The 12598-nt window shown below is 48.0% G+C and overlaps 1 protein-coding gene across 2 annotated transcripts in view; it reads left to right on the top strand.

Moving 5' to 3' along the window:
- The first annotated feature begins 311 nt into the window (after window positions 1-311).
- The window catches only part of SH3KBP1 (SH3 domain containing kinase binding protein 1), a 424275-nt gene continuing 411988 nt past the window's right edge, over window positions 312-12598 (top strand). The window contains exon 1 of one of the 2 annotated variants that reach the window (XM_075538782.1): window positions 312-599. In XM_075538782.1, the coding sequence (XP_075394897.1) occupies window positions 596-599 (4 nt within the window). In that variant the 5' untranslated portion in view covers window positions 312-595. The remainder of the gene's footprint in view (window positions 600-12598) is intronic. The other variant, XM_075538784.1, reaches the window with a different exon arrangement.

Genomic DNA, 12598 nt, shown 5'->3' with positions numbered 1-12598 from the left:
TGGGGTGTGAGCCCAGCCGCCGCGGGTGTGGGCGGCCCCGCGGAGCCGTGAACCCCCAAGTGGGCGGTGAGGAGGGCGCGAGAGCGCTGGGCCGCAGGGACGCCCCCTCCCGGCGCCAGCCCCGCCCCTCGAGGCCCCGCCCCTCAAGCCCCGCCCCTCTTCTCCGGGAGGCCGCGCGTCCCTGGCAGGCGGAGCCGCAGGAGCCTCCGCGGCGGCGAGGAGGGCGGAGCGGCGGCGCAGCCGCGGCTGCCGGGCGCTAGGCTGGGCGGCGCTGCCTTTTTTTTTTTTTTTTTTCCGCAATTGCTACTCGCAGGGAGCAGGAAACCCAGCGCAGCCGGGCGCAGCGGCCGCGATGCAGCAGCAGCAGCAGGAGCCGCCCCGGGGCAGCAGCGGCCGCAGCAACAGCAGAGGCAGCAGCGAGCGGCGCTGAGCCGCCACCACCGCCGCGCTTGAGTAGGAAGCCAGCCCGGCCGTCGCCGCGCCCCGCTCCCGCGCCCCGCTCCCGCGCCCGGACCTCCGTGCCGGCTGCCCGCCGGCCGCCTCCGCCTCCGCCAACTTTCCCGCTGCCTCGGCGGCCCGGCCCGGCTCGGCGCCAATGGGTGAGTGCGGGCTAGCGGCCGCAGCGTGCGGCCGTCCCAGGACAGCGGCCCGGGCGGGGCCCTCGCGCCCAGCGCCCGCCGAACGACCCGGGGCTGAACAGCCGCCGGGCGCACCAGCCGATCCCCCTTCAGAGCTCTTCCCGGAGGCGCTAGTCCCCTCAGCAGTCCTCCCCCAGGGGTGCTCCCTCCCTCCCCAGCCCTCCTCCAGAAGCCCTCCACTCCCCATCTCTGCCGTCACCAGCCCTCCCCTCCCAAAGCTCTCCCTTTCCAGCCCTCCCCCCCTGAACCGCCCCCTCCCCGACCCTCTCTCACCAGCCCTCCCCACCGGAGCGGTCCCTGAGGAGCCGGCGGCCGCCACGGGGGTCCGGCGCGGGCGGCGGGGGTGTGGCTGGCTTTTCGGGTGGGCGGGGGAGCTCCCAGCCAGGCTCTTTTCTCGCCCGCGCGTCCACCTCGACCCCGCGACAAGGGGACCGGGTGCGATGGCTCGGCCCTGCCTGCCACTGCGATGCTCGGAGGGAGGCACTGCACACACCCTCCGCGGGTGGCTCTGCAGGGTCAGCGACCCATCAGACAGCACCTCGAAGTTGGCCACTAGCGGCCAGGTCCCCCCCCCCCCGTCCCAGGTGCCATCCGGTTTGGACCCCGGAGTGGAGTATTGGTGGGTGGGCGCTCCTTGATTGGGTAGAGTAGCGGAGACATTCGGCCCACCCAGCGCTGCTACTGCTTGCTGACAGCCAGGCTCACTGTTTCCCGGCCTTTGGTAGATTATTTTGGGGTGTTTCTAGGCCAAGCTTCAGAAGGCTGTACACGATAATAAATCCTAATAAGTGAGACTTTTCTGTGTGGCGGTAGGTAATAGGATTTGGGGACACCAGTCAAACAATGATAGGGGAGCAAACAGGAACATGCTCAGGAAGACGGATACGCTGGAGCCGGGCAGGTTTGAGCCTGTTGAGGGTCCCCAGGCAAAGTTGAAACCCAGCTGGTGGGTTATCTGCTCCAGACGAGTTTCCACGTTTAAAGAGGTGGTGATCTGATGGCCGCTAGGCTTAAATGTCACTTTTTAAACGTATTATTTTTCTCCCTCATTGGGCCCATCTCTGACTGCGGCCATCTCATCCGGCAGGCGAAATTAGTTCCTCTCTGTTAGCTTTTCGTATTTGTGCTCCCTCCACCTCTTTTTTGGTAGCAGTGTTATGTGTTTGTGAGATTCAAAAAAAAAAAAAAAAGCTTATCTCTCCCAGTGTAATTTCCAGGACTGTAGGAATGGCGTTGGGTTTACTCAGTGCCTGGCACAGAGCAGGACCTAAATAAATATTTGTGGAATGAATTAATGAATGGTATGAGACCCTCCTACTTTGGGCAAGACAAAACAGCCCACTCTTCTTTTGCTTTGATTCCTCATCAAATGAATTAGTTGACAAAAGTACATACTCTAAATGTGACAGTTCACTACAGTAACGAAATGGTTTCTCCTGACTTAACCAAAAGGGCTGTTTTGATGACCTTTCCTTTTGGGGGGTGCTTATTGAGAAGGTCATACAGGTTCCATCCGAATATCTGCTCCCATGGCCCAGCTACTGGTTGGTGTATTATGTTTTGAGGGATTAGACCTGTTTTAAAAGAAACAGACTTGCTCATCATTCAGGTCTGAGGGATTTTCATGATCCTGAGCACCCTAAGGAAAGCCAGACTGGAAATCCAGGACAGATGTTCCCTTCAGGAACACTGGTGAGAGTGGCGATACCTGGAGGTTGGAGGAAGTGTGGGGTGGAAAGGGGGAACTGATGACAAGGATCTGCATATAACCTCCTCCCTGGGGAACAGACAACAGAAAAGCAGGTGAAGGGAGACATCGGACAGTGTAAGATATGACAAAATAATAATTTATAAATTATCAAGGGTTCATGAAGGAGGGAGGGAGAGGGGAGGGAGGGGGAAAATGAGGAGCTGATGCTAGGGGCTTAAGTGGAGAGCAAATGATCTGAGAATGCTGAGGGCAATGAATGTACAAATGTGCTTTAATTGATGTATGTATGGATTGTGACAAGAGTTGTATGAGCCCCTAAGAAAATGATTTACAAAAAAGAAAGCCAGACTGCTTTTCTGCAGTTTACAGTCCCATCAAATGGACTCTTTAAAAGCAAGATTTTTTAGAATTTTTTGTTGCGGGGGGGGGGGGGGGGGAATCATTACTAAGGGAGAGGGAAAAGCAAGAGATGAATTTTCATTTCTTTTTTGAATTAATACTTAGAAGTGGCACTTAGAAGTGGTAAGATTTAAAATGAATAACAGTGTTATTCACGAAAAGGTTCACAGTGGGATTTAAGATGCTTGGAGTGGTTTGTGGCTAAGGAGCACCTGCCACTTTCCACAGCCTCTGCAGCATGCTTGTAATGAAGCACAGGTAGTTGACGGTTGCTTCTGGATTTCTGTGGCTGCTGTGATCAAGCAGTAGTACCTCAAAGTACAAACGCTGGCATAGCCCGTAGCTTCAGCCCCTAAGTCTCTCTGGTTTTTGGGAAATGCATATAGTTTATTCATTTGATACATGTGTTGTCTTACCTGGCCTAATAATGATTTTTCTGTTGATGGCTCCCATAGTAGAACTGCACTATGCAGTCTTTGGTCTGAAAAATAGCTGAGAAGCATCAAATCCCTAATTCTGAAGCGAAGCTGGTTCATTGTGAAATGGCCTCTTACAAAAACCTTCTTAGAAAGGTGCACTCTGAGCTGGAGGGGAGATCTCACCTATGGTGCTGATACCTGCAAAATCTCATGTGATTGCATAAATATTTTTAAACCCCCAATCTGTGGGCATGGAAGGGTTTGCAGGCCCAGCAATTGATATTCATTTAACGAATTCCGTAATAACAACACTACGTTGAACTGTTCTTAGGAGCATATCACATTGCCTGGTTTATGCTGAACTAAAATTGCTAAAATTAAAATGGATGCAAATCCTTGCTTTCCACAAATAAGTCTTGAGTTAGAAATGGACCTTTGCTCCTTAAAGCCCCACTCTTGTCCTGGGTACAGGCCCTAGTGGTTTCTTCTCTTGCCCCCTCAGTTCTTTTTGTATTGTTGACGTTCGTCTTTTATTTTCAGTGGTCTTGAGGTGTGTTGCATAAAATAGTACTTATACATCTATCCATCCTTTCAGCAAATGTTCATTGATCTACCTTATGCTGTGCACTGTGCAGAACAGGAGCAGAACCCAGACAACTTGTTGATGTGGGCTGTCGGTCTGGTGAAAGAAGTAGTGAGTGCGTAGGACAATATGTAATTATAACTTGTGGTGGGTCTTGGGAAAGAAAAGTAGACCAGAATGGATTGAGGACAATTTCTTTGGGGAGGTTATATTTGAACTGAAACCTAAAGGTTGAGAAGGAGCACAACCTCTAATCAGGCCACCAGGACCATATTTGGGGTTGAACAAGACAGATTGATTGCTCAGTCAAGTGAGATCCAGCATCATGGGGAATCACAGTGTTTTTCAGCAACCGGGTGGTAGAAAGCACTTCTGAAGGGATTTGGGTGTATATCAGGGGATTTTAGGGTGGGTTGAAGGAAGCCGGGTTAGCAGGGTGTGTGTTTTAGATTGGATGCGTTCAGGAAGCAGAGGTAATTCTGATCGGGCCTCATATAATAAGCCTTATTTAGAAGTTGAGTCCATTTCCATTTATGGTGATTCCATGCTTCATGGGGTCTTTTCTTTTCTTTCTTTTTAAAAATTTATCTTTTTTAAAACATTTTATTAGGGACTCATACAACTCTTATCACAATCCATACATATACATATATCAATTGTATAAAGCACATTGTACATTCTTTGCCCTAATCATTTTCAAAGCATTTGCTCTCCACTTAAGCCCTTTGCATCAGGTCCTCTTTTTTCCCCCTCCCTCCCCGCTGCCCCCTCCCTCATGAGCCCTTGATAATTTATAGATTGTTATTTTGTCATATCTTGCCCTGTCTGGCGTCTTCCTTCACTCCCTTTTCTGTTGTCCGTCCCCCAGGGAGGAGGTCATCATGGGGTGTTTTCAATGACAAAATTTCCAGAGATAGATTGCCAGGCCTTTCTTCTAAGGCACTTGTGGGTAACTCAAACCTCCGTCTTTTTGTTAGTAGTAAGTGCATGGGCCATTTGTGCCATGCAGGGACTCCTTTGGTATGAGGCCCTCTCCTCCCATAACTGGGTCATCTTATCTATAGTCTTTACAGAAGCGGATCACCAGATATTTTTTTCTCTGCAGTGCTACCAGGCGGATTTGAACTGCCATCCTTTCTGTTAGTAGTAAAGAACACATCGTTTGTAATATTCAGGGATGTCAGACCCCTCTAAGTCTTAACTAGCAGGAGAGAAATGTAGAGTGAGATTACAGTCGTGATAGCTAAAGAAGCAGCCATCGTGGATGTCAGTTAGGATTGGGAGATCTTTAGCTTCTTTTTGTGCTTGGACAAGGTTTATATTTTATTTCTGCTCAGAAATGATTAGAGAGTGTCCTTGTTTTTTGTCTCGGTCTGTCATGGTCAGAATGGCCTTATTTCCTATTGGTGTTCCGGAAAATACTGAACAGGCAACTGGAGACTACCCCGCCCCAGCTGTGAGCTTTGGCCAGCTCATAGCAATGCTGAAGTCCAAATGACACTCACCTCTGAGGAGGAGAGAAGCCACCTTGGAACAGACACCAATTGGGGAGCGAGTCCAGAGCACAAGAGATGATGGGTTAGGATAGGTGTCTAGGTGTATTCCTTGGACACTTCATGTTGACCAGCTTAAGCCTGGGGATAGCAGTTTGACATGAAGTGAAATGGAAGGTAAACACAAACGTTGTACCAGGTGACGAGGGACTGAGAACTTCAAAGTCAGTGTTGCTCTTAACTGGGAAGAGGCAGTGGAAGGAACTACTAGAATGCTCACGTTAGGAGAGCCTCAGATCCAGTGATTCTCAACCTTCCTGCTGCTGAGATCCTTCAGTACAGGTCCTTCTGTTGTGGTGACACCCCCCCACCACCATAAAATTATTTTTGTTGCTACTTCATAGCTGTCATTTAGCTACTGTTAGGAATCGGACAACCCCTGTGTAAAGGTCCTTTGACAACCCCAAAGGGGTCACGACCCACAGGTTGAGAACCCCTGCAATCCAGTGATTCTCCTGAGTGTGGCCCTTGACTAGCAGCCCCAGCCTCCCTTGGGAGCCTGTTCGAGATACAAATTTGCAGGCCCCACCCCATCCTTACTGAAGCAGAAACTCTAGGGGAGGAGCTTGGCAATGTGTGTTACAAGCCTGCACTGGTGTTTGAAAATCAGTTACTATGGAGTTAAAATCAAGTTGGGAGGACCTCATGAGAACTGTGCTAAATAGGGTTTTCAATGACTGATTTTCTTGGACGTAGATCACCAGGGCTTTTTTCTGAGGCACCTCTGGGTAGACTTGAATCTCCAACCTTTCAGTTAGCAGTGCATGTGTGAAACTTTGGCCCCACTCAAGGCTTCCTAGTGAGAGCCACTGTTCAAACCGGACCTCCTTGATTTACAGTAGCAAAAACTGAGAGCTAGAGTGCAGGAGTATGAAGGCTACATGGGTACTCTGGTCATAAAAGAAAATGCTGTTAGAAGTGACATATGACCTTTGAGAAGGAGGAAGATATGTTCTTAGCTCAAAACAAATCTTAGAGTTACTAAAACAGTATGGTGTTGATTCTTCAATAAAACCAGTTCTAGCTAGACTTCCAACACCTGGGCAGTGGTGACATCAGCTGGCTGACCTCAATAGTCTCCTAACAGAGAATTTTAGCCAGAGTATCACACAGCTCTTTACTGCCATTGTTTTTTCCCCTCCTTTACTCTTATGTCTATCACTATCTATCTATCTATCTATCTATCTATCTATCTATCTATCTATCTATCTATCTATCTATCTATCTAATTCTATTCATCCATCAATCTATCCTGCATGCATTGGTGATAGGAATGTAAAATGGTCCAGTCCCTGTGGAGAAGTTTGGTGGCTCCTTAAATATAGACTTACCATATGATCGAACAATTGCACTCTGGGAAACAGGGACTGAGACACATCAGATACAGGCATATCACTATTCACGACAGCATTATTCCTTATGGCCAAATGGTGGAAACATCCTGCATGTCCACCAGTAAATGACTGGGTAAACAAAATGTGGTACATGCAATGGAGTATGACTCAGTCTCAAGACATGCTCCAAGGTGTGTGAACCTCATCAACCTCATTAAGAAAAATAAACCAGACCCCAAAGGACAATTGTTATCTGATGCCACTGTATGAAACATCCAGAATAGACAAATGCACAAATATTTATTGGTGATTACTAGGGGCCTGGGGGCAGGGAGAGCAGGTGATTTTGCTGCAGGGATGCCAAGTTTCTGTTTGGGGTGACGAACGTTTGGAGGAGACATGGTGCTGATTGTACAACACGGTGACTGTTCATGTCAGTGCATTGGGCATTTAATGGCCATTGAACAACAATTTTTTGGTCTCTATATTTTTCTAAAGTAAAAATGTGTTGCTGACATTAGGGTTTTTGATAGCTATATTTTAATAGCTGCATTAGTTTTCTATAGCTACTGGGACACATTAACCCAAATTAGTGGCTTAAAACAAGACAAGTATATTATCTTACTGTTTTGGACGCCAAGTGTCTAACATAGGTCTCAGTAGACTGAAATCAAGAAGTCCTCAGGGCTGTATTCTAGAGGCTGGGTGGAAGAAGTCTTGTTTCCCTTGCTTTACTAGCTTCTGGAGGCTGCCCACATTCCTTAGCTGTGTGCCCCCTTCTGTCTCCAGAGCCAGCAGTGACTGGTAGTCTCCTATGGCCTCACTCTGGTACTGACTGTCTCCTGTTTTCTTCTTCCTTTGATTACATTGAACCCACCTAGGTCATTTCTCATCTCAAGGTCAGCTGATTGGCAATCTTACTTCCATCTACAGTCAGTCTTCATTCCCCTGGTCCCCTAAGACATCATAGTTAGAGGTTCTAGGGATTGGGACGTGGGCATGGGGGATGGGGTTCAACTGGACCGGACTGGTTTGAGGCCCTGCTGGGAGGCCATTGATTGCTATGTTTCTCACACTGCCCTGATGGCGGACTTGGTTTTCCTAGGTAGTGTTAGTTGTCAACCAGCATCTGCCTCCTTGAGAAGATTACATCTTTGGTTTTGAATTTAAATAGAAATTCTATTAATAAAGTCACCAGAAACTTACACCTTTGTTTCTCTTCTTTGTCGTCTCCACTGCTCCGCTCTATTTCTTGAAACGATTCTTGTCTGCCTTTACCTGCTCAGCCTGCCCTTCATTTGCCAGGACCTATGCATGCCTGTGTTTTGAAAAATGCTCAGGCTGAGGTCACTGATGAATGATCACTTTCCTTAATTGCAAAGTTCAGGGTGTAATGGGGGGGGGGCTGCAGCATTTTTTATTTCCCTGTGGCTTTGAGACTGTTCAACTGTTTTAACTTAGCTTCTGGGCTATCCCTATTTACTCCAGGTTCTCCTACTGCACCATTCTCCTCTGCTGGTTCTTCCCACCCCTGTCGGCCTCTGGGGTGCTCTATTATCCTTGGGCTTCTAAACCCAGACTCTATGTCCTTGAGTGAGCCCACCCCTTTGCCAAATCAAGGATACTTTCTTGCTGATGTTCAAATTTCTGACCTACTCCTGATCTTCGTCCTGTGCTTGATTGAGACCTACTCTAATGGTCAGTGAACCTTGTTCTGGTCCTGTGCCTGGCATATGGTAAACCTAATTAGGTGAGGAATTGGTCCATATTAACATAACCATACTAGTCCTCACCTTCCAGATAATTGTAGCTTGGACTCTTGTGCTCACCATTTCATTGACAGTAATGCTACGTTCCTGTCACTTTTTAGATGTCCTCTGATATGTGCCTGGCCTCTTTCTCCGTCCCTACCTCTCCAATCTAAACTCTACCCCACATGTTTCTGGAATTGAGCCGGTCTCGGCCCCTTTGCAGATGTTCTAGGTTCTGAGTACCTTAGTGAATCCTGGTGCCAGCTGTGCCTTTTTTTCCCCCCTCAAGTAGTTCTTTTGATGGGGAGCTGATTTCACTCGTGCCCCTGCTGTTTAGTCTCTCATAGTAGCTCCCTAGTGGAAGTGACCACACTCCGGTGACTTTAAACACACCAATGATTTCTCTTACAGTTCTGGAAGCCACAAGTCCAAACTGGGTCCCACTGGGCCCCTATCAAGGGGTCAGCAGGGCTGTGTTCCTTACTGGAGACTCTAGGGGAAAATTCATTTCTTTGCCTTTTCCAGCTTCTAGAGGCTGCCCACATGTCATAGCCTGTGACTGCCTCACTCTGAGCTTTGTGTCCACCGTCATGTCTCCTTTCTGACTCTGGCCCTATCCCTCCCTCTTCTGAAAATGGCTGTGATTGCATTGGAGCCCCCAATAGTGCAAACAGTTGATGTGCTTGGCGTTTTTCCAAAATGTATTTTGGAAGAAAAGGCTGGCGAGCTACTTCTGAAAATTTAGCCTTTGAAAAACCCCACGGGGCAGTTGTACTTAGCACATATGGGATCGCCAGGTGTTGGGACTGACTGGATGCAACTGGTTTGGGGGTAAGTGGGTGGGTGGGTGGTGGTGGTGTGTCTATTGGGCTCACTTGGATGATCGTGGGCAATTTCCCTTTTAGTTTCTTAATTTAATCATACCTGCTAAGGCCCTTCTGTCATGTAATGTTGGCACAGGTTGGGGGGGACTTAGGTGATCACACCCCATTCATCTTTTGAGGCTTGCTCCAAAGGAGGCAGTACATCCAGCACGATGCCTTGGTTGTTGGGCTCTGGCCGGGCCTCCTGGCTCCTTGCCTGGCCAACAGTGAGCGCCATATGCATATGGGAGTGATGAAGGAGCAATCCTTTCCCCCATATCCCATTAAAGATGCATTTTGCTGAGGCCCTGGGCTTCCAGGAGTGTGTGAACCATAGAGTCCCCAGGCAGAACACAGTGACCTGACCTGCTGTCCGACTTGACCTGTGCTGTACCACAGTGGGTGGCAACCCCTCTTTCTTAAGGATCTTCCTTAAAGAAAATTCTCTCCAGTAATGAGTCTCATCTCGGGGTGATTCTGCTTCCCAAAGGTCTACAGACACTTTTGGCTGTTTCAGCTGGGGGCTGAGTGCTACTAGCCCCGTGGGGGTGGAGACGAGGGAGGCTGCTAAACATGACAGGACAATCCTCACAGCTCAGTGTTCGGTCGCCAATGTCAGTCATGTGGAGGTTTCAAAAGCCTGTGTTAAGAGTACTGCCAGGGCTTAACACAGATAGTGGAAGGCCCCCTCACCAATTTCCTCCTGAGCCAGCCCGGAGTACAAGCTTCCCTAGCCACAGCCTCTTGCACATGAATGAGGTCTCTGGAGAGCAAGACTCTGGCACTCACCCTCACCGTTTAATAGAATGTGCCTTTCCACCACTGTAGTCCCGTCTGCTAAAACCCTGCGCATGAACCTGCAGAGATATGCATGAGGCCACAGAGCTGTGAAAAGGGTCCCCTTGAGGTTTGCCTTCCTGGTGAGAGTTGCTGCTGTGTCCTGGCACAGTGGTACCTGGAATGGCAGAGTTGGGGGATGTTGGTCCTTTCACCCACTCTGAGCCTGTGCTCAACCCGTATCAGGGTCCTTCTTGCCCCTAAGAGGCTTGCTGTACAGACTATTTCTTGGTAGGGTAAATTTGTTTTTTTCAATTCCATGGCTGATTTATTTATTGATTTTTATAATGATTTAAAAATTTTAAATTAGGTAGGGGTTTATGTTTTCCCTGCTGCATTTTATTTTATTTTCTTGAATGATAATTAACATATGCAATTCAATAGTTCAGTCATATCAAGAAAGGGGGTACAGTCATGGTGACATTGGCCTTTGGAGCCTGTTCTTCCTTCTTGTCCCCATCAGTATGGACTCCCCATTTCCCCCACTTTCCCTTTCTGTGCCCCCCGGCAGTCATTAATCCAGCTACTGTCTTCTCAGTAACTCCATCCATCCGGGTTTCCCCATACAGATGCACATCCAAAACAAGGACAAACAGTAATTCTCTGTTAAATTTTTACCTAAAGATCGATTCTGTGCCTCCTGGAGGTTCCTGGACCGTCTAGCTCAGCAGTTCTCAACCTGTGGGGGTCACAGGGGTCACCTGATTCATAACAGGGGTCACCCGATTCATAACAGTGGCAAAATGACAGCGACGAAGTAGCAACGAAAATAATTTTATGGTTGGGGGGTCACTACAGCATGAGGAACTGTATTCAAGGTTCACGGCATCAGGAAGGTTGAGAACCACTGGTCTAGTTGTTACGGAGAACACTGACAGAGGCCCTAAGACTCCAACTGAGCTTCTAAAGGAATATAAAAATCCCCAAGACCCACTGTAATCCAGTGGATTTCAACAGATATAGCCCTCTGTAAGATGGTCGAATTGTTCCACAGGGTTGGAAATCTTTTAGAAGCAAGCTGCCTCATCTTTCTCCCACAGAGCAACTGGTGGTTTTGAACCACTGACCATTTGTTTAGTAGTACAACACATAACCCACTGTACTCTCAGGGATTCTTTGCCTTACAATATGTATAAAATCCACTGCCACCAAGTCATAAATAGTAACCCTATGTAAGGCTTCTAAGATTGTAAGTCTTTATGGGAGCAAATAGTCACGGAGGTCTCCTGAGAAGCAGCTGGTGACTTTGAACTATTCACCATGTGGTTAACAGTTCATTGCTTATCTGAGAGCACTACTAGGCTCCTGTAGTTTAAATGTCAATCTCTTTAACTTCATCTTCTTACCAGTCAGCACATACCAGCCCTGTATTTTGTTTTCTGTTTTTTCCCCCCTTTCTGGACTGTTCTAGACTTAGAGGCCTCGGGACCATGTTCTAGGTCTGGTCCTCTGGGGCTGCACCAGTTTTAGCCAGCTTCCCCTTCCCTGTGTGAAAAGTCTTTAATTAGCTTCAGTCCTCTCTAATTATATCAACTAGTTATTATTTTTGGGCCTGGAGTTAAGAAGTGCTTGAACCTGATTTCGAGTGAGGGCTGGAAAAAGGTGTGTCTTGTGCACCCTTCCTTAGTCTTCTCACCCACAGCTGGTGACTGGAACCCATCTAGAGGCACCCAGAAAGAAAGGCCTGGTGATCTGTTTCTGAAAGGTCACAGACTTGAAAACCCTGTGCAATAGTTCTCTCTGCACACACAGATTGTTGTGCATCTGAATCAACTCAACAGCACATTCACTCCTTATCCGGTATTCTCCACGAGACTCTTCGTGGGTGCTGCCCTCTGCTTGAGCATTTATTTACATGCTAGCTTCTGGCAGAAAGTCATTCTATGTGAATGGCTTTGGTCTTTTGAATATTGTTACATAAATGTGTTTTGTCCTTCTATTTGATGATTAGAAAAATACTCTTTACACTTCAAACATAATGGTAGGGTTTTAAACCATTGGGCCAGTGATTTCTCACTGCCTTTTTCCCCCAGCAAAATATTAGTTTAAGACCCCAGTGTCAACCTGTGGTAGGCCGGGTTGACTAGAGAAACAAATCCAGAGACACTCATGTGTGTGTAAGAGAGAGCTTTATATCAAAGAGTGATTATATACTAAAACATCCCATCCCAGTACAGATCAAGTCCCTAAGTCCCATATTAGCCCATATGTCCAATAGCAATCTATAAAGTCCTCTTCAGACTCATGCCGCATATGCAGTGATGCCGAATACAGGAAGAGCACAGGCTAGTGGGTGAAAAGTCTTGTGAATAAAATGCTGGTGGAAACTTCTCAGCACTGGCACGGGCCTCAGTCACATGGCTCGCTCAGGTATTAGCATGGCTCCATATGGCTAGCCAACAGAACGGTGAAGCAGAGAGAGATTGTGGCCTTCCTCCAGGGAGAAAGAAAGGAAGTTCCCAGAATTCTCATGAGAAGGTTATGCCCACCAGGAGGCATTATCAGACTGT

Source organism: Tenrec ecaudatus, chromosome X, assembly GCF_050624435.1.
Source record: "Tenrec ecaudatus isolate mTenEca1 chromosome X, mTenEca1.hap1, whole genome shotgun sequence".
NCBI lineage: Eukaryota > Metazoa > Chordata > Mammalia > Afrosoricida > Tenrecidae > Tenrec > Tenrec ecaudatus.
Note: the sequence above shows the minus strand (reverse complement) of the source record. Positions and strands in the feature narration are given on the sequence as shown.